At 42.1% G+C, this 25,788-nt stretch overlaps 1 protein-coding gene across 6 annotated transcripts in view; it reads right to left on the bottom strand.

The window, feature by feature from the left end:
* RAPGEF6 (Rap guanine nucleotide exchange factor 6) overlaps positions 1-25,788 on the bottom strand; it is a 295,383-nt gene that overhangs the window by 63,782 nt on the left and 205,813 nt on the right. For all 6 annotated transcript variants that reach the window (XM_038740784.1, XM_038740786.1, XM_038740785.1 and 3 more), the window contains 8 exons: positions 24,039-24,219; positions 22,938-23,074; positions 14,579-14,737; positions 13,914-14,066; positions 13,276-13,440; positions 11,818-11,925; positions 7,801-8,004; positions 6,634-6,742 (listed from right to left, as the gene is read on the bottom strand). In XM_038740784.1, coding sequence (XP_038596712.1) covers positions 6,634-6,742; positions 7,801-8,004; positions 11,818-11,925; positions 13,276-13,440; positions 13,914-14,066; positions 14,579-14,737; positions 22,938-23,074; positions 24,039-24,219 — 1,216 coding nt within the window. The remainder of the gene's footprint in view (positions 1-6,633; positions 6,743-7,800; positions 8,005-11,817; positions 11,926-13,275; positions 13,441-13,913; positions 14,067-14,578; positions 14,738-22,937; positions 23,075-24,038; positions 24,220-25,788) is intronic.

The raw sequence follows: 25,788 nt of genomic DNA, 5'->3' as shown, positions 1-25,788 counted from the left end.
ACTGATTCAGGCCACTGATTTTATCTGTGTGGCACACTGATGGGCTGTAAATCTTGCCCTAGTTAGAACACTTGGAGTTTTTCATGATCCAGGAGTCCCTGAGTTGGTTAAGCACCCACAAATGATCTATTGGCAAATTACAGTCTACATAACAGAACATTTTTAGCTTCTTTTAGGGGATACCTAAGAAACCTTTTCCTCAGTGTCCATTCTTTCGGGTGAAAGAACTAATAAGCCAAATGAAATAAGATTTTATTCACCTATTCTTGTCCAGTTTTCTCTGCTGTCTGTTTTCTTCTAACAAAGGACATATAATACACTACTGAGGAAAGTAGCAGCACTTTATCTTCTGAACAGGGAAGAGTATATTTGGAGAAGACCCTTCCCCAAAGAGCAGATAAATAAAAATGCAAGGAGTTGAGTAAATCGTCAATTATTTGGCTTGGTGGAGAGCCATTACTAGACATTTGGGAATATATAACGAAACTGGGCACTAATTCTGTCCTCAAGGAGCCTATAGTTTAAGAGGAGGGCAGAGAACCACCCCTCCCTCTAAATTGGAAAATTCAGCATTCCAACGTTAAATGAGAGTAAAAAAATCAAGGATTTGGGGTAGCACTGTGAAACCCCTTTCACTCTCACTGAATGTAAGCAAGAGGCCAGCACACAGGCTAGGATCTCCTTGGCACTGGATGGAGGTCCTGGCCTGTGGGGGCTGACACCAAAAACAGCTTTCCAAAGAAGACAGCTCCCCTCCCACAGCTGTGGGGAGAGCCTTTAGTCAGCCTTGGGAAAATGGACATGCTTTGCATTCCAGGACAAGCAATTTGCCATCTTGACTGTCATTTTTGAAATGCCTTACATATTACAGGGCTTGGTGGAACTTTCATAACCTTCAACTGCTCCTTCCTTCCCTTCACTCCAGTAGAAAGGAGAAGCTTGGGCTGGGTGACAAGCAGGCACACGAGTTGAGGGGGAAGGTTGTGGGGAGCTGGAAGAAGAAGCAGAACCAAATCCTCAAACCATTTGGGCAGACTTTCTGTCTGTCCCCCTCATATTCTAAGTGGACAGGCTAAAATATTTTCAGGCCATCATTTGGCTGGTTTATCCACAGTTCTGCCAAAATGTGAGTGCTCACCAGGTGTTTGAGTTAGGACGTTGTTATAGGGGATTAGGTAACATTCATAGGGCAGAGCAAGTTGGTTTGGATACAGCACGTCACAGTGCCAGAAGCTCACTGTGGGATGGGAATGTGTCAGTTTATTTTTAGATTGTACTCTACCAAGCACTTAGTACCATGCTCTGCATACAGTAAGTGCTCAATAAATAAAATTCAATGAAAGAAATAATTTGTATGCATACGTGCGTGGAGTCAGAATGGGTGACCGCCAGAGAGTGTTTCCCCTAACATAGGGTTTTTTGAGAATACAAGCCTCGTAGTGCAGGAGCATTTGCTCACTAAATTTTTACATGGATACCTGGATCTATCTGGACCCACAGGAAAGAAATACTTTGCTCACAACCTCAAAAGTTTCTTATTTCCTTATATGACAAATTTTGTGTTTGAGAAATTTCAAAAGCGAAATTCAAATGAGGAATTAAAGTTAAAATAGAAAAGGTACAATTTTACTCAAAATAGAAAGATTTATAAAATAGCTCATGGTTATAATCTTGGACTTTCCCAGAGTAACCTTACAATGATCCCAAGCCAGGGTAGGCCAGTCATAGGCAGCAAGGTCCAGTATGCCTACAACACTTCCCATTGAGTCCCATTCTCAATTGATGGTTAGTAAATCAACCATCATTTGAATTTCCCTTGGGCTCTCAGCACAGTCACAAAGATCCTGCCCATGGTACATCTAATTTGGGATACCAATGCCACCCAATCAACAGGTATTTGTGTGGCATGAGGCTGCATACGACCACCTACACTATCTCTGGATCACCCCAAAACCGCTGGGCTTTGGATTAAGTTTGGACAGGCCCCAGACTTCAAGTTTTCCAATGAGCCCAAGCCTTAAAATTTAGAAACACGCAGCTGGGTGTCAGTAAATTTCAAATTAATTTGTAATTAAGATGAACAAATTGAGAAGCAGCATGACCTAATGGTTAGAACACAGACCTGGAAGTTAGAAGGACCTGGGTTCTAATTCTGGTTCCACCACTTGACTGCTGTGTGACTTTGGGCGAGTCACTTCACTTCTCTGTGCCTTAGTTACCTCCTCTGTATAATGGGGATTAAGACTGTGAGCTCCATGTGGGAGATGGACTGTGTTCAACCTGATTAGCTTGTATCTACCCCACCACATAGTACAGTGTCTGGCACATAGTAAGCACACAAATACCATTAAAAATTACACTTTTGTAATTCCCAATTTGAGGCAGATAACTTTAGCACACTGAACTAGGTCTAAAAGGAAACAGGAAGAATAAAACTAAGAAGTCTCCTGAGGCTCTTCATTTTGCTTTCAATTATCATATATTCTTTTGATATTACTAAAATAATAATTTGTGAGAGTGTGGTGAATGGAGATAATGTAGGTTACTTTTTTTATAAACATAAATCAAGATGTGCCTACTTAGACTGTGAGCCCACTGTTGGGTAGGGACTGTCTCTATATGTTGCCAACTTGTACTTCTCAAGCGCTTAGTACAGTGCTCTGCACACGGTAAGCGCTCAATAAATACGACTGATGATGATGATGCCTACTTTTATTCTTACTTAAAATTTTCTCTAGAATATGCAGTGAGATAATTTTTTTCCCAAATTCTGACCTCTAGAACAACATAAAAGATAGAAAAAGCCATTTAAAATAGAAAGTCAATAACCAATGGAACAATCAATCAGGTTGGGAGAGTGAGCAATCACGGCAGAGCACTGAACAAATGTAACCGAAATGGCAGAGTGCCTTTAGCAATCCTAAAGCAACAATCAGAAATAAAGGTAATCTGTTTTTTTGATGGATCCTTATTGTCATATTTATTTGGAAATGTGTCAGTAGAATAAATCAGGTGCTAGGTTGAGAAAAAAACGCCCAGTATTTTCATAAACATTCTAGAAAAAGTATAGTTCTTGCTTTGCATGTTCAGAAAGTGTAACTAAACAGTAGTGAATGAAAGGAAAAAAATGCAAGTGCTCTGTTTTTAAGTTCAGTGTTGTGCTACTGAACATGCACTGCCGCTCTCAGAAGCAACAGGCAGAGCCATGTAAGGTTAAGACGACCTAAGTCCTAGTATCATTTCAACACCATGCAAGTTTTCAGGTTTCTGCCTCCAGGGTTATCACCAACCACCTTCCAGGAATGTTATGAGGATAAATGAGACAGGCATGTGAACCACTTTATGCTCTTGGAAGACAAGCACAAATTCAAAAATCTGGCTTATATTTCCATCACCACAAACTGATGCATCTCTTATTTGGTACCAACGAAGGGAATATCCTCCATTCCACATGCCAAAGAAATCTAATCAATCAGGGAGAGCCAACTTTTTTAGGTTAAATGACCTCACCCAGACATTTGGAACCAGCAGAGACAGTAGTGATGTAACCTAGGGGCCCCCTCTCAGGGTCGCACCCGGAGAGTTCCCAGTACTCTACCAGTCTTGACTACGGGAGTGAGAGTCCAACAGAGGCATACCCTTTCTATTCCTCGCTTGGGCAGTGGCTAGCGAATGGAAGGCAATCTGCTACAAGTCAAAACTCATCTGTGCTGGGCGGCAGCAGCGGCATGGGAGAGAGTCGAGGGCGGAGACTCAGGTTGACTGCTTGGAAGGAGGCAATGGTAAACCACTTCCATATTTTTATCAAGAAAACTCTATGGATACACTACCGGAACGATTGCAGGTGGAGGTGGGGTGTTCTGGGAGAGATGTGTCCATGGCATTGCTATGGGTTGGAGATGACTCGACAGCATAAGATGGGACAAGACAAGCTGGGGTAATCAACCCCTCTGGCTAGGATAATGGATTGGGGTAAGGGGGTGCTCCGTCAAAGTAAGGAGTAGCTGACAGTCCAGTGAACCAAACTTGGCCTCTGAAACACTATCTGACCAGTCCAGTAGTAAACTGATGCTATAAAAATGATCAAAAATGGGAGCAGGAAAAGGAGGAAGGAAGGATTCTCTTAAGTCTCCACGATTACAGATTCAAAGGTACTTTTAGGTTGCCTAGCATGCACCAAATCCCACCAATCCCTATTCTTTAGGCTCTGCCAGATGTCTGAGTGCCTGATTCTTGCCGGCGCTACAGTGGACATTAGCTAAACGTGTGTGCAATAAGAAACTAGAACAACTCTACGGAAAAAGAAAACGCGTATATTAACTGCTTCAAAAAAGATAAATGCCCCAATGAACAGACTTGACTTGAGTTGGAAATTATGTTATATAATGAGAGGGACATGACAGGAAGAGGAAAACTGGGCTAATTCCCTTTTGCGCTATGATTGCATAAGTGCTTGAAGGGGAAACCCCAGGGAGAAAGATGAAACTTTATACTTTTCCATTTTCACTGGCAACATATTTCACTGTGGAATTATTTTTTTTCCTCCAGACTTTCTGAAAAGTGATCAGCTCTTTCTATGAGTGTAGTTCCAATTAATGAGGACTCCTGAATTCCCTTTAACCCATAATCTATGTTCTGGAGTCCTGAGATTTGCCATGACGGAGATTGTCTAAAGTCCTCTAGTAACACTAATTACAAAAGCTTTCTTGTTAAGAACACGCTTTAGCTAAATGTAAAGTTAGCCTACCAGTCACCTCATTTAAATATTACTTCTTAGGAAATATCAGAAAACATACTGGCCACATGCAATATCTAAATCTGCATTCTCACACCTGCTGTGGGAACTGAGTTACGACAGAGTAAAAACCTGGGAGACAAATATCATGCTACAGAAGCCTGTTGGTTCTATGGAACAGCAGTAATTACATGAATAATTCATTTTGCTGGGTCAGTAAACCAATGAGAAAGTTGCAAATCATGCCCAATGTGTATTAGTGGCCCCCAAAAGGGAAAAGGTCTGGTCATGGCTTTGAACTCTTTTTCATTATACTCACTCCCAGCACTTAAGTATATATAAAAATAATGGTATTTATTATTTACTATGAGCCAGGCAGTGTACTAAGTGCTGGGGTGGATACAAGCAAATCTGGTTGAACACAGTCCCTGTCCCAACGTGGGGCTCCCAGTCTCATTCCCCATTTTAAAGATGAGGTAACTGAGGCCCAGAGAGGTGAAGTGAGTTGCCCAAGGTCACACAGCAGACAAGTGGCAGAGCCTGGGTTAGAATCTATGACCTTCTGACTCCTAGGCCCACGCACTATCCACTAAGCCATGCTGCTTCTCTTATGTCTATTCAACTGTATATTCAACTGTTTCATTCATTCATTCATTTTGATTGCTCTGTAAATATTTTTATGTCTGCCTTCCTCAGGGTGTAAGCTCCTATGGGCAGGGAATCTTATCACTTGCTCATTTTGTACTTCGCAAGCGCTCAGTACAGAATATTGCATCCAATGGTCTCTCAATAAATGTTACTGCTCTTACTAAGGTTCAATGTATATTCATTCATTCATTCATTCAATCGTATTTATTGAGCGCTTACTGTGTGCAGAGCACTGTACTAAGCGCTTGGGAAGTACAAGTTGGCAACATATAGAGACGGTCCCTACCCAACAGTGGGCTCACAGTCTAGAAGGGGGAGACAGAGAACAAAGCAAATTAACAAAATAAAATAAATAGAATAAATATGTACAAATAAAATAGAGTAATAAATACGTACAAACATATATACATATATACAGGTGCTGTGGGGAAAGGAAGGAGGTAAGGTTGGAGGGATGGGGAGGGGGAAGAGAGGGAGGGGAAAGAGGGGGCTCAGTCTGGGAAGGCCTCCTGGAGGAGGTGAGCTCTCAGTAGGGTCTTGAAGGGAGGAAGAGAGCTAGCTTAGCGGATGTGCGGAGGGAGGGCATTTCATGCCAGGGGGATGATGTGGGCCAGGGGTCAACAGCGGGACAGGCGAGAACGAGGCACGGTGAGGAGATTAGCGGCAGAGGAGCAGAGGGTGCGGGCTGGGCTGTAGAAGGAGAGAAGGGAGGTGAGGTAGGAGGGGGCGAGGTGATGGAGAGCCTTGAAGCCGAGGGTGAGGAGTTTCTGCCTGATGCGCAGATTGATTGGTAGCCACTGGAGATTTTTGAGGAGGGGAGTAACATGCCCAGAGCGTTTCTGAACAAAGACAATCCGGACAGTGACATGAAGTATGGACTGAAGTGGGGAGAGACATGAGGATGGGAGATCAGGGAGGAGGCTGACGCAGTAGTCCAGATGGGATAGGATGAGAGCTTGAACGAGCAGGGTAGTGGTTTGGATGGAGAGGAAAGGGCGGATCTGCTAAGCCAATTCAGAAACTTGATTAGCATCATTAAAGCCAGAAATAAATACAGGTAATCAAAAATTGGAAGCAACAGAGTGCAGAAACCAGTGATAACTAAAACAATATATGTGTTTTCAATCTAAAGTAACATCAACATAAAAAATGCCCTGGATATAAGCAGGCTTTCTTTGAAATAAGACACTTGTTTTACCCTCAAGAAAGATTTTCATATGCTGAATTTCTATGCAAATCAACATACTTACCAAAAATGTTGGTTTTTACTGTGAGAGAGAGATGAGTATTATTCCTCAGTATTTCAAGAGCTTTTGCAAATGTGATATTTTCAAAGTTTTGTCCATTTACTTCCATTATCTAAAAGGATAAAATCATAAAAGGTAATGTTTGCCATTCTCCATGGTCTGCTTCCATAACCTCAACATATGAAAAGCCTTATTTCCCAAGGAAACCGTACCATTACAATTTAAAGTATTATACATTTAAGGGTATTACAAACACGCCACTAAGTTCGGTTCATATCAAGGATGCTGGTCTCAATACTCCATGGTCTTTGAGCCCCACAGAATTATCTAGTCAAACCCATGGGCTCTTCAGGCAAATTCCCCAAATCTCATTCTTTTGTTTCATCCTGTGACCAGCCCCAGAAAATGTCAGGCCAGCAAACAATGGAGGAGGTAGATGTGATACTATTTTAGATCTTCATGCCTGGATTAAGTCAACCTCCACACTTCCAGAGACACAAAAATGATCTGTAAGTCAGGTTTTTCCCAAAATTCCCCAGTTTACAGTTTCTTAGGAAAGGCAAGAACAGCAAATTAGCAGCTCTGACAAACGTCATCTTGGACAACATTTCTGGTTCCCAATGGGAATCTGCTGGTATCACATCCGCTCCTGCTTCTGACCTCGTGCCAAGCAAAGCAGCAGCCCTGTGTCCCAAAGCCTGGAAAAGAGCTACACTACCGGCTTATGGAAGATATCAAATCTGACTGCTGGCTGATGCAGTCTCTCCCACGCCTGCAGGGCGTATCGGGCTGGGCAGCAAAGAGGTGTTGACAGAATCCCCAAGAATCACATTCCACATCAAGGGAACCCAAGAGATGTGGACTTCTCTGTTCCAGGAAGAGGGGAGTAGCTCCTGGAAGAAAAATTCTGGCCACCCCGAAGAAAATACTTAGTGGGGCCTGTTCAGATGATCAAGCAAATACTCAAAGTTGTTTAGAAAAAAAATCTTTCCAATTGTCATTTAAAGAGGAAGATCTTATAATTAATGCTTTCTTACACTTTATTAGGCTGAGTCATGGGGAACCAAATGAGTGCCTATTATGTACAGAGCATTGCACATGACTCTGTAATTGATACACTTGAAACTGCTTTAACATACACACATACACACTGCCCATCCCTTTTTTTACCTGATCACCACGTTTCAGTCCAGCCTCTGCAGCTTTGCTGCCTGAATCTACTCCTTCCACAAAAATCCCAAACCCCTTCTCACTGCCTCCATTCAGGCTGAAAAGGAGCGGTGATTCCCTGGAAGGCTTCTGCAAGATAATCTGCCTCCACTTCGCCTTTGCAGCACAGGCGATGTTCAACAACCGAAGGTGTCCCTTCATTTTCTGTGGAGTGTAAAGACGACATCGGCATTACTTGCCTGCAATGCGTCTACTTCCACATGAAGCAGAAGCAGCGAAAGGCCAGCATGTTTTCAAGTAGTCAGGCCTGGTTCTCTCTTGAAACACAAGCAGACCAAAATAGCAGCACATATTTATTTTATCAAGGCTCCTGAATGATTAAGAACGGATGGAATAGTGCCAATGACAGCCTGGATAAGGTGTCTTTATTTGTTTACCCCGAGGTCTCTATAAATCACGGATTCATAGGACTGGAAGGAGCTTCCAAGTGATTATTGGATCCCTTCCCCTTCTTCCAGGAAGAGCCCCATAAACTATTCTACAATGACAAATGAACACTTCTTTGGATGGCCTTGCTGACAGATTCCCAAAACCTAACAGCAAGCCCACCAAATTTCAGTCCAATTGGTTCACCTTTTTTCCGTTATTCTTCCCTCACAAGTCAGCTGGGGAAATTCATCAAAGATCTCAAACAGCTGCATAATAATACTAATGATTATAATAATAATGATAATAACTGTGGTATCTGCTAAGCACTTACATAGTGCTAAGTTGTGTACTCAGCATTGGGGTAGATATAAATAATCAGATCCCACGTGGGGCTCACAGTTAAATAGGAGAAAAAACAGGTATTGACTTCCCGTTTTGCAGCAGAGGGAACTGGGGCACAGAGAAGAGAAGTGACTTGCCCAAAATCACATAGCGCACAAGTTGTGGAGCCGGGATGAGAGCCCGGGTCCTATGGCTCCCAGGCCCACGCTTTTCCCAGGAGGCCATGCTGCATGATCCAAACTTAATTGGCCATTTGAATGCACATCTGCCTTTGTCTTAACTTTAACAATGTTGAGAAGATCCCAGCGCTTAGAACAGTGCTTTGCATATAGTAAGCACTTAACAAATACCATCATTATTATTATCACCATCATGGCCACAGCTGTGACTTCTGTGACTGTTGGCACGGGCTTTGAGGAGCCTCAAATCCTGCTGCTGCTTTCACATTTATCATCGTTTTTGTCTTTTTGATCGCTTTCCCTTAGGTACCTATAGCCAACCCTCAACATCCCTGACCCACCCCTCTTATTCTCAGACTTTGAGTTCCTTGGGGGTCAGGGACCATATCTATACCTCATCTGTGTATTTCTTTCCCAGTGCTTAGAAAAGTGTTTTGCACATAATTAATACTGTTGTACTGCACTGAATGCCATCAGTTTCTGATTTGACTGTCAGAGATCTAGGAGAATTTGATATTACTATGTAGTATTACAACTTATCATGCAGGTTTATAAAAGCATTACTTCGAGCTAGTACAAAACAGGACATTTTCTTTTACAGACCAGATCTTGAGAGAGCCCAAACTCTAACATCAATCCTACCACCCACTCCCTTGAGACTTAGCATTTCAGAGGTGATTTTATTGGGGTCTCTTCACATTTAATGGGCCAGCTTGGCCCAACGTTTGGAGCTGGAAAGATAAAAGAGGTGAAGCCAACATGGTAGCTCTACTCCTCGTGCTCTCCGGGCAGAATGTCACTCCCACCCCAAGGACCTGTGAGGGTGAGCCGTCAATCAGTGGCTCTCATAGAGGTGAGCTGGATTCACGGGCTTAGCGTCAGCAGCAAGTTGTAGCAGCACCGGAAACAGGCCGACAAAACCGGGGCTGCTGTGGGTGAGCGCTGCACCTCGAATGGGATAGGTCTCCGGCCTGGCCTGGAAGACCTAACCAGCAGTGACAGAGGATACCACTGCTGCTTTTCTGTATCTCACCAAGGCCGGGCCTGGGCAGCTCCTCTTGCAAGAACGGGCATCATAATAATAATGATGTTGATAATAATGATAGTTGTGGTATTTGTTAAGTGCCTGCTATGTGCTAGGCACTGAGCGCTGAGGTGGATAAAAGCAAATTGGGTTGGACACAGTCCCTGTCCCACATGGGGCTCACAGTCTTAATCCCTATTTTACAGATGAGGTAACTGAGGCACATAGAAGTGACTTGCCCAAGGTCACACAAAAGGTACGTGGTGGAGATGAGATTAGAACCCAGATCTTTCTGATTCCCAGGCCTCTGCTCTATCAGGGACTGTGAGATCCAACGGGGATCCTATGCCCTGTATGAAGACCCGCTTTGACAGAGATGGCGGTCGAAAGGATGCCAAACAGCACCCATGCTGCTCTGTGAGACATGTTTATTGTGGAACCCCCCGTCAGACCCCCAGCAGGCAGGCAGGGAGGTGGCCTCTCCCTGAGGGGATGGAGCAGGGGAGCCAGAATTAGCTGCATTTTATCCCGGTGAGCCCGGGTTGCCCTAGAGCTCCCTATTCCCCGAGCCGCCAGCACCCACAAGCAACAGTGGAGGAACAGGGGTAGGCCCGGATAGCTTCTCCTTCCTTGGCCTCCCTTCCCCCTGTTTCTCTTCTTTCTTTCCTCTTCCTTCCCACCATAAAAGGCTTTGGCCCCAAACTCACCTCCGATAGGTCAAAGGAAGAGTGAGCATTCCTGACATCAGACAAAACGCTCATTCCAGACTAGTCGATCGATCAATAAGGTATTTATTGTACACATACTGTATGTGGAAGTTGTACCGAGCACTTGGGAGAGTACAACAGAGGAAAAAGACATAATCCCTGCCTCGAGAGACTTACTATCTAATGGGGGAGATGAGCAAGATTATTTACAGATAAGCAGAAAAAGGAAATGGAAGAGGGAAGGTGAACAATTAAGTGATGCAAGTATAGAATCTTTACATTAATATGTACAAAGTGTAGGGGCAGCTGGGAGTGCATAAATGCTGACATGGAAGTTTGGATGATATGATCTGGAAAGAAGAAAAATCAATAATTGACTGCATCTTGGAGGAAGTGGGATTTCAGGAGGGCTTTAAATCAACCAATGGCATTTATTTAAGCCCACTGTTGGGTAGGGACTGTCTCTATATGTTGCCAACTTGTACTTCCCAAGGGCTTAGTACAGTGCTCTGCACACAGTAAGCGCTCAATAAAAACGATTGATGATGATTTACTGAGCACTTACTGTATGCAGAGCACTGTACTAATGCAATAGAGTTGGTAGACATGATCCCTGGCCACAAGGAATTTACAGTATATATAGGTAATATGAACAGAGACAGAAGAAACAGAGGAAAAATGGGAGAGAAAGAGAGGCCGAGAGAGTTTGTCACAGACAGAGACACAGAGAGATTGAAACAGTTCGTATTAAAGATAGGTAGAGTTAAAATTCCAAAAAAAAAGATCTGCAAGGTGCAATCCACACTACCATTAGATTGGCCCCTTACTTGGCAGCATGGCAACTTGGCAACTTAAGTGGCAGCATGCTGCAGTGGATACAACATGGGCCTAGGAGTCAGAAGGACCAGGGTTCTAATCCCATCTCCGCCACTTGTCTGCTGTGTGACCTTGGGTAAGTCACAACTTCTCTGTGCCCCAGTTTACCTCATCTGTAAAATGGGGACTGAGACTGTGAGACCCATGTGGGACAGGGACTGTGTCTAACCCAATTTGATGTATCCATCCCAGCGCTTAGTACAGTGCCTGGCACATAGTAAGTGCTTAACAAATAGCATAACTGTTATCTACATTTTCCCTAGATTCAGGGCCAAAATTGGTTTTTGTTTTCTCCAGGAAAACTCTCTTCCACAAATACACTTATGTCCAAATAGACCCAGTCATTGCGTTAACCGCCAGTACTTTCTTTTGTTTAACTTGTGTGATCAATAAGTTTGTGACTCTTAGCATTGTGGCCTGAAAAGAAAAACTATGAAAGAGAATGTTCTTTCAGCCTTACTGTATCTTCCAGATGCTTTTCAAATTCCTCCAGAAACCGAGTCATTGCTGGATCTCCTTCAAAATCATTGAAATGATTGTTGACCCACAACAACACTACCCGAGTAACCTATGGAAATAAGAGCAGAGAAAACATGCTTATAGCCAGGACAGAAATTTAAAAGATTTCATAAAGAAAAAAATTCAAAACGTTCATTTTAAACAAACTCCCAGCACAGGAAAGATAGAGGAAACGTGACCTGTAAAGATAAAACCCACTAAACTATGAAGGTGACAATCTTATAGCTGACAGTGATCAATATTCATCTGTGCTGAATCACTTCATTAATATGTGCTGTGCTTGTCTTTCCACCTTGGAATAAAAGTTGCAAGGACTGAGTCAGTGTTTGTTCTGCCATACAGAATTTTACATTCAATTAGGAAGCCTGGACATTACAAAACATTGAAATCATCTTCCTTCCTCATTCTGACAGCTGCTGTGGCTCAGTTCTGTGGCTGCTTTTTTCCATGGAATACCATAAAATTGGAAGAACAAAACCCCCTACGCTTCAATTATTGTTCACCTGTTTCTCTGGAATCCTGATAGTTACTCTGGGAAAAGCAAATGTTCTGGGCTTTTTCACCTGTTTTCTGACAGTGTTATAAATGGTGACTTGATTGCATTAAATATTGAAAGTATATAAATGAGGCCAATTCTGACTCAAGTTTCTCTTTTCTTAAAATAACTTACTTCCCACTTAGAGTTTGCTGAGGCATTTATACTTCACTCCTGTGACCAGTCCACACCTACTTCAAGCATAAGATGGTCAGTAGAAAGCAACCTTCACTTAAGGCACTCGGGTAGTTTTAACTACTTTCTTCTTATCCGGTGACAGGTGAAAGTGACCTGTGTGTGACGTGTTTTAAACAGGCCTCTCTACTTATGATGGAGTAGGAATAATTTTCTCATGATTCTAATCTGGAAAAACAGAAGGCACTGCAGACATTTTTTCAGCTTTCAATGTGTAAAGATCACTTCAACCATTCTTGGAGCAGACCTCCATCCACTCTTTAAAACAGGGCCTTTCATCCACATGCCCAGGATTACTTCCAACAGACAGTGCTGCTAAAGGCCACACTTTACCCCTATAAAAATACCTTCACCCAGTTTTAAGAAGTTGTAATTTCTGCCCCATTGTTCATGCTGCTCCTACTACTGCCTCACACACCCAATGATTTGTTTTTCTTCTTTTGAAAATGTGAAAGCCTTATTAACATGTACTGTTCCCAAATACACCACTCAACTGCCTTGCCCAGCTCTCTACAAGCCTGAAATAAACAGGTCATCAAAATAAACAGAAGGAACAGCATTTACAGTTAGGTCACCCAGATGAGAATATTACAACTTATTTCTGTTTCACAGTAAAAGAAGGAAGCAAAAGGCATATTTATTATTCTTTATCTAAATTTTCCAACCAACCTTGTCCCTTAAACTGTCAAGTTTAAACCACTCCAGGAGTTTGTCCCCAACTTCCAAGGGACTCGTGAGAAACGTCCTGTATGTCAACAAGAAATCTTCTATGTAAGTTGGATCCACAATAGAATGTTCTTCTATTAAGTGCATGATGAGCCGTTCTGGTGTTGCCTAAAAATCCAAAAACAAAGTTTCTGGAAAAGGTACATACAACTTTGCTTCTATGGAGTATTTTATCATTTAACTTGTAAATTACTGGGGTGGGAGGGTGGGGGGAACAAATCATTTAATAATCCCCATCTTAAAAATTAAATCACCTCAGTAATTTAATGTTCAAACGAATGCACGAACACCACTGCTCTAATACACACTTTGGAGAATGAAATACTCTATCAGTCTATTTATCTTAAGATGAATTGGGTGTCAAACAATTGGGCTCACAGTAAAATGTTTTCTACTTAAAAATGTTCTACTCCAACGAAATCCCATGAATATTAAAAATAGGAAAGTCACCTTGGACCAAAAACCTGTTGGAAAGGACCATGTTCAACTGAGAAAATCAGAGAAATTAATTAACAATCTCTCAAAAGACACCAAAAGATTTCTTTACAGTAAGCAGATAAAAATGAGAGAAAGAAAGTTACCTTAATGACTATGTGCCCTTTTCTGGTTCCACTGCGATCTAGCTCTCTGTGCTCCTGTACCATAACAATTTCACCTTCTTCCTCTACTTTATGGGTGTTTTTTTCCACATGGTTTAAGATTCTCCAGTAGTCCTGCTGGGCTATGCATACAAACTGCCCAAGAATAACATGGGGACAATTAATAAACCTGTAATACATAAATATATCACCCTGCACCAAGGCAGAACAAGCTGGTAGAAAATCTAGTGGCATCAGTCTTGTCTTGTTCGGTTCCTTCAGTCAGTATCAAAGACTCAAGGGAAATAAATAATCCAAGCACAAAGTGGTGACACAGAGAAGCCCGTGGTAAGGAGAACAGTCAAAAAGCAGAAGTAGGTATTTTCTAATTAACTGAAAAACTGACCTCTACACCAAAACACGAAATGGGTAGGTTAATAGCCCACAATTCTGAAGTTCCTATTTCTTGCTTAAAGAGAAAGCAAGTTTAACTTTAGGCAGAAATGGTATAAACAGAAATTCAGGACTGAATTTTCCTCGTCTGAATTACAGCTTCTTTGATTTAGTCCCTGTTAAATTTGAGGAAATTGGTGAAGAAAATAAGTACTCTTTCCCCCCATCTCTACCAGTGAACAAAACAGAGCAGTTGCATATTTAGACAAGCTTACCTGACAATCATCTACTTTGGTTCTAACGACTCCATTCATATACTGCTTATCCAAGGAGGGAGTAATTCCAAAGCTATTTCCCATGCAAAGACTTTCACTTTTTCCATCTGGGTGACTGATCTCTACAGTGCCATTTAAAATCACATACCAAGAATCAAGCTGAAGAAAGAAAGAGATCTTTTCAATACCTTAAAAGAAAAGTGCTTCCTTATTGTATCACATTTCTAAGTTTCCAGTTATTAATATATACTACACCTCTCATGTACACTGAAAACAGCTGTTTACTGCAGGTAACTGAGTCAATAACTACAGAAAAAGTCAATGAAAGCCATCATTGCTACAATTCATCAAGTTCAACATTTAATTTCAGGAGATGAATTCCATCAGGTCAAAAGTTTTAAATTTTGCCACTGCCCATCTTTCCAAATTTTTTTGAGGAAGTAGGTATGGGATCTATTCTTACATATTTATGCAGGGAGTTTTGGCCTAAAAAAAGAATGTTGAGAGCTACAGTCTAAAATGTCCTCTCCTTTACAGAAAACAATGGTTTATTTTATTCTTTATCATGCTACCCTCTCCCCATTCCATTATCCTAAGAGGAGAATTCACCATGAAACACTGATATCTAATGACCTAAATTCCTTCTCATCTGAGAGAAGGAGGGAAATTAGATTTCTTAAGGGTGTCATTTTCCTTTTGCTCAACAGTTCCTTACAGGAAGCAAAAATTGCTAACATGCATTTCTAAATGTAACACAGATTCCTCATTGGTCTTCACTATCCTAAAGCTCAACTGGACATTAAAAGAATCTGAACTAATGATAGCAGGGTGGAACCACAACTGCCAATAATTTACTTCTGGGTGCCTGAAGCTACCTATATTTTTGGCTTTGTTTTCTATCCTGCTAAGGAGAATTATTAGGTGAAAACTCTTATAAACCTAGTACAGCTTATAGTGAGAACTTTGAAGGAGAGAAAACAAAGGCACTGCCATTTTGAAATGGAATGCCCTATAGACATGAATCATCACTTTCTCTAAGAAGTTTATGTGCAAATTCCATAAGTTTTCCTTACAAGATATAACCTAAATAAGAACACTGAAAATTGTGTTTACTGGATAATACCACTTTGAACTGTTCCTTAGTATGTGACAATATCTGGGTTTTATAATTTCAACTAAATGTGATCATTCCTTTCCTCCAGAAGCACTCGAAAGTCATTATAAGATGCTACTATTGGTACGGGAATTCACTTTCAAGCTACTGGAATTAATACTGACATTCTTCCCTAATACAAACAGCCTGAGAATGAAAAGGCACCTGAAGTTACATGCTAAACAGTACCACTACTGACATAACTGAAACAGGGAAAAGCTAAACAAATAAGGGAGGTGGGGTTGGAGGGGGAAGTGGAGGAGGGGAGAAAACTCATATCTCCAGAAATGCATATTCAACCTACTTCATTAAACTGAAAAATTCTTACCAGGCTCGACTAATAAAATGTTTCAACAAGTCACTAGACTACCCTAGCTTTTCCTAGTATTTTCCAAAGCCAGCTCCTACAAGCTATTTTAAGGAAGTATGGTCATTAATAATAATAATAATGGTATTTGTTAAGCATTTACTATGTGCAAAGCACTGTTCTAAGCGCTGGGGAGGCTACAAGGTGATCAGGTTGTCCCATGGGGGTTCACAGTTTTAATCCCCATTTTACAGATGAGGTAACTGAGGCACAGAGAAGTTAAGTGACTTGCCCAAAGTCACACAGCCAACAGTTGGTGGAGACAAGATTTGAACCCATGACCTCTGACTCCAAAGCCCGTGCTCCTTCCACTGAGCCATGCTGCTTCTCCATAAAAATATAAAAATACTTCACAATGGTCTTCCACAAAAAATACTATTTTTCTGTGGCACTGATGATTTATATAGACCATATCAACCTGTGTCAGGGAACCCTACACACTACCTACAATCTTTATCGGTAAAACAAAGGTGAATTTCAGCATATAATTCTGTTACCTATGCAATATACTGACAGGGAAATAGAGTATTTATTGGATCATAAAAGTGAGAACATTCTTTAGGATTCGGTCGGTGTTGAGGTAGCAGCTTCAGACCACACCAAAAGAATACTGGTCTCGATCCTTTTCCGTGGTTATGAGAAGTTTTCTCCTCACTAATGCTATTTCCAAATCCTTAAGCTGTTCCATTAGTGACACTTAGGGATCATCCTCACTATCAAAATGGTATGACAGAATCACAGAAATACAAGTCCTCTGTCCTAATCCTCCTCGACCTCTCAGCTGCCTTTGACACTGTGGACCACCCCCTTCTCCTCAACACGCTATCTGACCTTGGCTTCACAGACTCCATCCTCTCCTGGTTCTCCTCTTATCTCTCCAGTCGTTCTTTCTCAGTCTCTTTTGCAGGCTCCTCCTCCCCCTCCCATCCTCTTACCGTGGGGGTTCCCCAAGGTTCAGTGCTTGGTCCCCTTCTGTTCTCAATCTACATGCACTCCCTTGGTGACCTTATTCGCTCCCACGGCTTCAACTATCATCTCTACACTGATGACACCCAGATCTACATCTCTGCCCCTGCTCTCTCCCCCTCTCTCCAGGCTCGCATCTCCTCCTGCCTTCAGGACATCTCCATCTGGATGTCTGCCCACCACCTAAAGCTCAACATGTCGAAGACTGAACTCCTTGTCTTCCCTCCCAAACCTTGCCCTCTCCCTGACTTTCCCATCTCTGTCGATGGCACTACCATCCTTCCTGTCTCACAAGCCCGCAACCTTGGTGTCATCCTCGACTCCGCTCTCTCATTCACCCCTCACATCCAAGCCGTCACCAAAACCTGCCGGTCTCAGCTCCACAACATTGCTAAGATCCGCCCTTGCCCCTCCATCCACACCGCTACCCTGCTCATTCAAGCTCTCATCCTGTCCCATCTGGACTACTGCATCAGCCTTCTCTCTGATCTCCCATCCTCGTGTCTCTCTGCACTTCAATCCATACTTCATGCTGCTGCCCGGATTATCTTTGTCCAGAAACGCTCTGGGCATATTACTCCCCTCCTCAAAAATCTCCAGTGGCTACCAATCAATCTGCGCATCAGGCAGAAACTCCTCACCCTGGGCTTCAAGGCTGTCCAACACCTCGCCCCCTCCTACCTCACCTCCTCACCGTACCTCGTTCTCGCCTGTCCCGCCATCGACCCCCGGCCCATGTCATCCCCCGGGCCTGGAATGCCCTCCCTCTGCCTATCCGCCAAGCTAGCTCTCTTCCCCCCTTCAAGGCCCTGCTGAGAGCTCACCTCCTCCAGGAGGCCTTCCCAGACTGAGCCCCTTCCTTCCTCTCCCCCTCGTCCCCCTCTCCATCCCCCCATCTTACCTCCTTCCCTTCCCCACAGCACCTGTATATATGTATATATGTTTGTACATATTTATTACTCTATTTATTTGTTTATTTATTTTACTTGTACATATCTATTCTATTTATTTTATTTTGTTAGTATGTTTGGTTTTGTTCTCTGTCTCCCCCTTTTAGACTGTGAGCCCACTGTTGGGTAGGGACTGTCTCTATATGTTGCCAATTTGTACTACCCAAGCGCTTAGTACAGTGCTCTACACATAGTAAGCGCTCAATAAATATGATTGATGATGAAGTCTTAGAGAGAAGTCAGTCACTCAACATCACGTCAACACAGCATCACCATGTGGGTTGTATGAGCAGAACGGATGACAGTGGCAGCCCCAGACATCTACTATGTGATGAGCCGAAATCGAGAAACTCAAGACAAGGGGACAGTGGAAATATTTCAAGGGTGCAATAAATCAAAGCCTCGAACTCCTGGCACTCAGTTCAAACCTGGGAGACAACTTTGGCAGGCATATCAGCATCACACAATCTAATTCATTCATTCAATTGTGTTTATTGAGTGCTTACTGTGTGCAGAGCACTGTACTAAGCGCTTGGGAAGTACAAGTTGGTAACATATAGAGACGGTCCCTACCCAACAGCGGGCTCACAATCTAATCAGTAAAGGAGTAGATCTTTTGGAGAAGAACTCGAGAAATTCTTGAGGCAGAAATAAAAACAATGCCTGGCGCTGCAAACGACAAACACAACAAAAGAAGGTTTATGTGCATGTTCGAGGGAGTTGGAATTGTTGGGATGACGTACTAAGGATGACAACTACAGGAAATAAAAGATAGTAAAGTGGAGAAGAGCCTGATATACTTATGGGGATGATCCAAATTATAGCAGAATCTACCAATATTCTTAGAACTAATTTAAATATTATTATTATTATTATGTCAGTTAACTCCACTTGCAAGTAGTCCTGTACCCATGGCTTTGAACTGCTAGAATGCATTGTACCAGAAGTATGATTTTTCAATAGGGTCAAGAATGGATAAGGCCAAATTAGTTCAGCTTCGTTTTAACTGTTGTAGTTCAAATCATAGCCATGAATCTTTTTCAGTGGAAACTTCTCCTGCCTCTTCCCTAAATGTAAGTGATTTGGGGATTATTTGTGATTTAATAAGATCCCTTCCTACAGTGAGGATTAGGTTAAAGCTTCCAGACTTCAATTTTTATTTAGTTGTCAGGTTTCTTTGCTTTTCCACCAAGTGGTAGCATTTTCTATCAGTCTAAGCAATTGGTTAATCAATTTGGTAAAATACTTTGATTTGTGAATCACCATCCAGACTTTACAACTTCTAAGGCCAAGCCCACAAACGCTAATTCCATGTTGTTATTTATTTTCATAGTTTAGGAGAAACTACAAAATAAATGATGCATAGAACTGATTTATGAAACCAACATCTCCTCCTTGCCCTGTGGAATTCAACCATCGGGATGTCTGCCCGCCACCTAAAACTCAACATGTCCAAGACTGAACTCCTTGTCTTCCCTCCCAAACCCTGCCCTCTCCCTGACTTTCCCATCACTGTGGACGGCACTACCATCCTTCCTGTATTACAAGCCTGCAACCTTGGTGTCATCCTCGACTCCGCTCTCTCATTCACCCCTCACATCCAAGCCATCACCAAAACCTGCCGGTCTCAGCTCCGCAACATTGCCAAGATCTGCCCTTTCCTCTCCATCCAAACCGGTACCCTGTTTGTTCAAGCTCTCATCCTATCCTGTCTGGACTACTGCATCAGCCTCCTCCCTGATCTCCCATCCTCGTGTCTCTCCCCACTTCAATCCATACTTCATGTCACTGCCCGGATTGTCTTTGTCCAGAAACGCTCTGGGCATGTTATTCCCCTCCTCAAAAATCTCCAGTGGCTACCAATCAATCTGCACATCAGGCAGAAACTCCTCACCCTCGGCTTCAAGGCTCTCCATCACCTCGCCCCCTCCTACCTCACCTCCCTTCTCTCCTTCTACAGCCCAGCCCGCACCCTCTGCTCCTCTGCTGCTAATCTCCTCACCATGCCTCGTTCTCGCCTGTCCCGCTGTCGACCCCCAGCCCACGTCATCCCCCTGGCCTGGAATGCCCTCCCTCCCAACATCCGCCAAGCTAGCTCTCTTCCTCCCTTCAAGGCCCTACTGAGAGCTCACCTCCTCCAGGAGGCCTTCCCAGACTGGGCCCCCTCCTTCCTCTCCCCCCTCATCCCCCTCCCCATCCCCCCCATTTTACCTCCTTCCCTTCCCCACAGCACCTGTATATATGTATATATGTTTGTACATATTTATTACTCTATTTATTTATTTTACTTGTACATATCTATTCTATTTATTTTATTTTGTTAATATGTTTGGTTTTGTTCTCTGTCTCCCCCTTCTAAACTGTGAGCCCACTGTTGGGTAGGGACCGTCTCTATATGTTGCCAACTTGTACTTCCCAAGCGCTTAGTACAGTGCTCTGCACACAGTAAGCGCTCAATAAATACGATTGATTGATTGATTGGAATTTTGAATAACTGAAAAGATATCCTACGCCTAAATGTTAGCAAAAGGCCCCAGCTTACCACTGGAGCAAGGTCACAAGGTCTTATATAATCATCAGTGCTTAGAACATTGCTCTGCACATAGTAACTGCTTAACAAATGACATTATTTTTATTATATCACCATCATCAATGGAATTTACTGAGTGCTTACTTTGTACAGACCACCGTACCAAGTGCATGGGAGAGTACAAGACAACAAAGTTGATAAGCACATTTCCTGCCCACAACAAGTTTACAGTCCAGCGAGGGACACAGACATTAGTATAAATAATTCATAATACATTATTTATAGATATACACATACATTCTGTAGGGTTGAAAGTGGGGTGAATATCAAATGCCCAAAGATCACAGATCCAAATGGATGACACAGAAGAGAGAGGAAGGTAAGCAAACACTGTGACTCATTCATTCATTCATTCAATCGTATTTATTGAGTGCTTACTGTGTGCAGAGCTCTGTATTAAGCACTTGGAAAGTACAATTCAGCATGTCATGCTAAGGTTAGAAGAGGTTACGAGAACACTGTGATGTCACACACTCTGGAGCATAAGTTGATCTATTGCCCCTCCGATTTCAGTCCAGTCTAGACCTGAGCACTAGACTGTAAGCTCGATATGAGCAGGGAACATGTCTGCTCATTCTGTTGTATTGTATTCTCCCAAGCACTCAGTAGAGTGTTCTGCACTTAGTGAGTGCACAATAACTACGATTGATTGATTTATTGATTTGGGGGTCTTAGGTAGATGGGAAATTAGGCTCAGCTAAAGCCATCTAGGGATAATTGGTAGGAAGTGATACTCTGGAACTGAGAAAAAGCTGTGCTGCCCAGGGCATGGATTTTCACTATTGTTGCCCATCTCCCTGTTCCCACACCAATGTTACTTATTATAGTAGTATAATAATATTAACAATCATGAAAGTGGTATTTGTTAAATGTTATCTATGTGCCAAGTGTTGTATTAAGCATTGGAATAATTACAAAATGATCAGGTTGGGCACTATCCCCGGCCCTTATAGGGATCAAAGTCCAGAGGAGGGAGTAAACAGGTATTAGTCCCTGAAGAGAAAACTGAGGCACAGACAAGTTAAGTAATTTGCCCCAGATCACAAAGCTGCAACCCAGGCCAGAGCCTGAGTGGTCTCTGGAAGTGAAACCAGTGGCAACATCCCTGTCTGGTTTGGCCTCCTTAGGGCAGGATTGCTCAGATTCCAAGACAATCAGCTCCTCTGTGCCTCCTTTATCCAACTCTTCCTAGAATGTCATTAAACCCCTGACGTTGAAGCTATTCGTGTTGTAGCTTAGACTGTAAAGTGGATGAAGGACAGAGGCTACAGCCAACCTCATCATCTTGTATCAACTCTAGCACTTAGTACAGTGCATGACCCACAGAAAATGCTTATTTTTGAGACTATTGAGAAACAGCATGGTATACTAGATAGAGCACGTGGCTGGAGTCAGAAGGTCATGGGTTCCAATCCTGACTGCACATATTTACAGTGTGACCTTGGACAAATCACTTCACCTCTCTGTGCCTCAGCTAGATCATCTGCAAAATGGGGATCAAGATTTTGTGCCCCATATGGGATAGGGACTGTGTCCAACCTGACTTGATTGTATCCACCCAGCACTTAGTACAGTACCTGGCACAAAGTAAGTGGTCAACAATTACCATAATTATTATACAACCCTGTAGACTTTGAGCTGGTTGTGGGCAGGGGTTATCTTTCTTTATTGTTGTATTGTACTTTCCAAGCTCTTAGGACAGTGCTCTGCACACAGTAATCACTCAGTACATACTATTGATTGATATTACCATTATTATTATTAATTAGCTCAAGGTCGATGGCTAAATGAAGATATGAAAATAATATCGAATCAGCTGCTGTATGACAAGCTTGCATGCAGGAACTATTATAATTGCATTTGTTAAGCACTTAGTATGTGCCAAGCACTGTTCCAAGCAAGTGGATAGATACAAGGTAATCAAGTCGGATACAGTTCCTGTCCCACATGGGCTCACAGTCTTAATCCCCATTCTACAGATGAGGGAACCGAGGCCCAGAGAAGTGAAGTGACTTGCCCAAGGTCACACAGCGGACAAGTGGCCGAGCTAGGATTAGAACCCATAACCTTCTGAACCGTAGGCCTGTGCTCTACGCACTACACCATCATCACCATAAGAACATATACAGTCAGATGTTCAATCATGCAATATAAATGGAAAGCGATGAATTAAACTTCTTGAGGCAGGCTGAGGACAGATGACCTTGAAAAGGAGGCTTCAAATGTTTTTGTTGATTTAATAATGCTTTTGTTCATTTGGCTTTCACAGTAAAAATTAAAAAAAGATTAGTCAGGAACTTAATCAAAAGAACAGTTTTGTAGCTACCACTTACTTCTTGCCCATGTTCCAAGATGGTGGCTCCGGCTTGCTCGACCACTTCAAAGATCATCACTGAGCACAGCTCTCGTCTTACAGACATGGTCATATTTGCAAAGGCGGGGAGTTGGTGCATAAATTCTAGTAATTGTTCTAAGGAATAAAAAGAAATATTGAGGAAATACTTCGGTGACCCTGAAAATACACTAAATTGGTTTAAGGAGTTTCATGAAGTACTCTGATTCTTGCATGAATCTATGGATGAGTTCAATGAGTATTTCCTTTTTTTTTTTCCAATGGTATTCGTCAAGCAATTACTATGTGTCAAGCATTGCTGTAGATACAAGTTAATTAGGTTGGACACAGTTCCTGTCCCACATGGAGCTCATAATCTAAACAGGAGGGAGAATGGGCATTAACTCCCCGTTTTAGAGTTGAGGAAACTGAGGCACAGAGAAGTGACTTGCCCAAGGTCACACGGCAGACAAGTGGCAGAGTTCACATTAGAACCCAGGTCCTATGACTACTAGATCCATGCTCTTTCCACTTGGCAATGCTGCTTCCTATTTCATTCAAAACAACTAAGCATATCATTTGGGTTCCAAAGGATCATAGTATCTATTAGCACAATGACAATTAAGTTTATGAGCATATAACAAGTCTATGATGGAAAACTAAGAGTCTTTGAAAAATGAATTTGTGTTAGCATTAAGACATCCTGCAACATTAAAAAATAAAACTAAAGTGTCCATTTAATTTTCTGCCAGGCAAAAACTGAATATTGGGACTTGTTCCAAAGGAAACTGCACTAAAGCTATTACATCAATTACTGAACAACTGTAATACAGTGATTTTCATCAGCATTTTAAATAAAAATATTTATTTTGGAATAGCTAAAATATCTTGTCTGAGTTTTTTCTTTTTTTACAAATATGTCATTTTGAGACTGAACATCTTATTGGACTTGTTTTTCAAATGCCTTGATACTCGAAGATAAAAGGACACTGAGGGCAGAGAAAAAGTCTAAAGGGAACTTTCATGCTTCAAAGAGATTTCTATTTTTCAAGTAAAGTTATAAAATATTCATCACAAAAAAGCAGATCTGATTACTTCGTACCAATGTCATCATCAGTTTTGTCTGCAGGTTCTTTTTCAAGGCATTCTCGAACGACATCTCGACCCAATAGTGGATCTGAAGTTCGGTCAATCTCCTCATCTTCCTCCTCTTCATCCTCAGAATCAACAGGGGCTTCTGGGAGACCTGTCAAATCCATATCTCCCATCTCGCTTTCGGTTGCCTGAACAATGAAATATATCTGCTTTATTTTCTCATTGAAAAAATGGTTGTCTCATAAAGGTCAGTACTAAAGCTGGGAACATTTAAATTTCAGTATTTACTGAAATGGAGATTAAAACAAAACACACACACACAAATCAAGTATATGTATATAGACTTTATATTTCTAAATCTGCCCATTTTACTCAAAGATGATGTCATTCCCAGTGTAATTTCATCTGGGGGTGCAAATGAAAAGGCGCCATCTCACAGTTCCACCGCCCCCTTCATCCCAACTGCATTGTGCATACCCACTGGACTATCCCTTCTTATACTGTAATGTGGGTGTGGATTTTTTGGAGAGGTTTCTCATCCACAGGTGTTTCCTTGTGAGCCTTGGTACCCGAGGTTTCCTTGCAAGTGCCATTATTCTGTTTGCTCCACTGTAGTCCTCAGCTCAGGACCAAGAAATGGACATTATTAAGTTTTGATGATGGACCCTTAAACTACACTGCTTAAACAGTGCGATATTTACCAATGAAAAGCTGCAATGTTTAGTGTCATTTTAGCCAACTGTGTTATTCATTAATTCCAGAAAGAAGCCTTTTTTGAAGTTCTTGACATGCCCAAATCATTGAATATAAACAAAAAGGTAAAAACTAAAATAAATTAAAATAAAATCTCAAATCTGTGATATTTCAACTAGATTAATAACTGACTAAAATCCAGAAACTCAAATCTCTGCCAAAACATATTTTTATAATAACCCAAATTCACACTCTATTCTCAATGGATGATTTTGTTCATTTCCAAAAACAGAATTTTGAAGAGGAGGCTGGTCATTTCTGCACTTCTGGCCTACTCTTAAACTTTAGGAAGCAGGAAGAGGCAGAGCCTCCACATCTCCAAGAGACAAGTGGAGTCCTGGTAACTTCATTCATTCATTCATATTTATTGGGCACTTACTGTGTGCAGTGCACTGTACTAAATGCTTGGGAAAGTATTATACAGCAATAGAGAAAATCCCTGCCCACAGTCTGTCGGGTGGGGGCATGACAGACATTAATACAAATAAACAGACATCAATATAAATCAATAAAATGATGATATATACATAAGTGCTGTGGGGTGGAGAGACGGGGGAAGAGCAAAAGGAGCAAATCAGGGTGACACAGAAGGGAGTGAGAGATGAGGAAAAGTGGGGCTTAGTCTGGGAAGGCCTCTTGGAGGAGATGTGCTTTCCATAAGGCTTTGACATGAGGGACAGTCATTATCTGGTGGATTTGAGGCCTGGAATGTCCTCCCTCCACACATCCGCCAAACTAGCTCTCTTCCTCCCTTCAAAGCCCTACCTCCTCCAGGTGAGCGCCCACCTCCTCCAGGAGGCCTTCCCAGACTGAGCCCCCTTTATCCTCTCCTCCTCCCCATCCCCCCGCCCTACCTCCTTCCTCTCCCCATAGCACATGTATATATTTGTACAGATTTACTACTCTATTTATTTTTACTTGTACATATTTACTATTCTATTTATTTTGTTAATGATGTGCATATGGCTATAATTCTATTTGTTCTGATTATTCTGACACCTGTC

Source organism: Tachyglossus aculeatus, chromosome X1 (genome assembly GCF_015852505.1).
Source record: "Tachyglossus aculeatus isolate mTacAcu1 chromosome X1, mTacAcu1.pri, whole genome shotgun sequence".
NCBI classification, from domain to species: Eukaryota; Metazoa; Chordata; class Mammalia; order Monotremata; family Tachyglossidae; genus Tachyglossus; species Tachyglossus aculeatus.
This window is presented reverse-complemented; position numbering and strand designations above follow the sequence as displayed.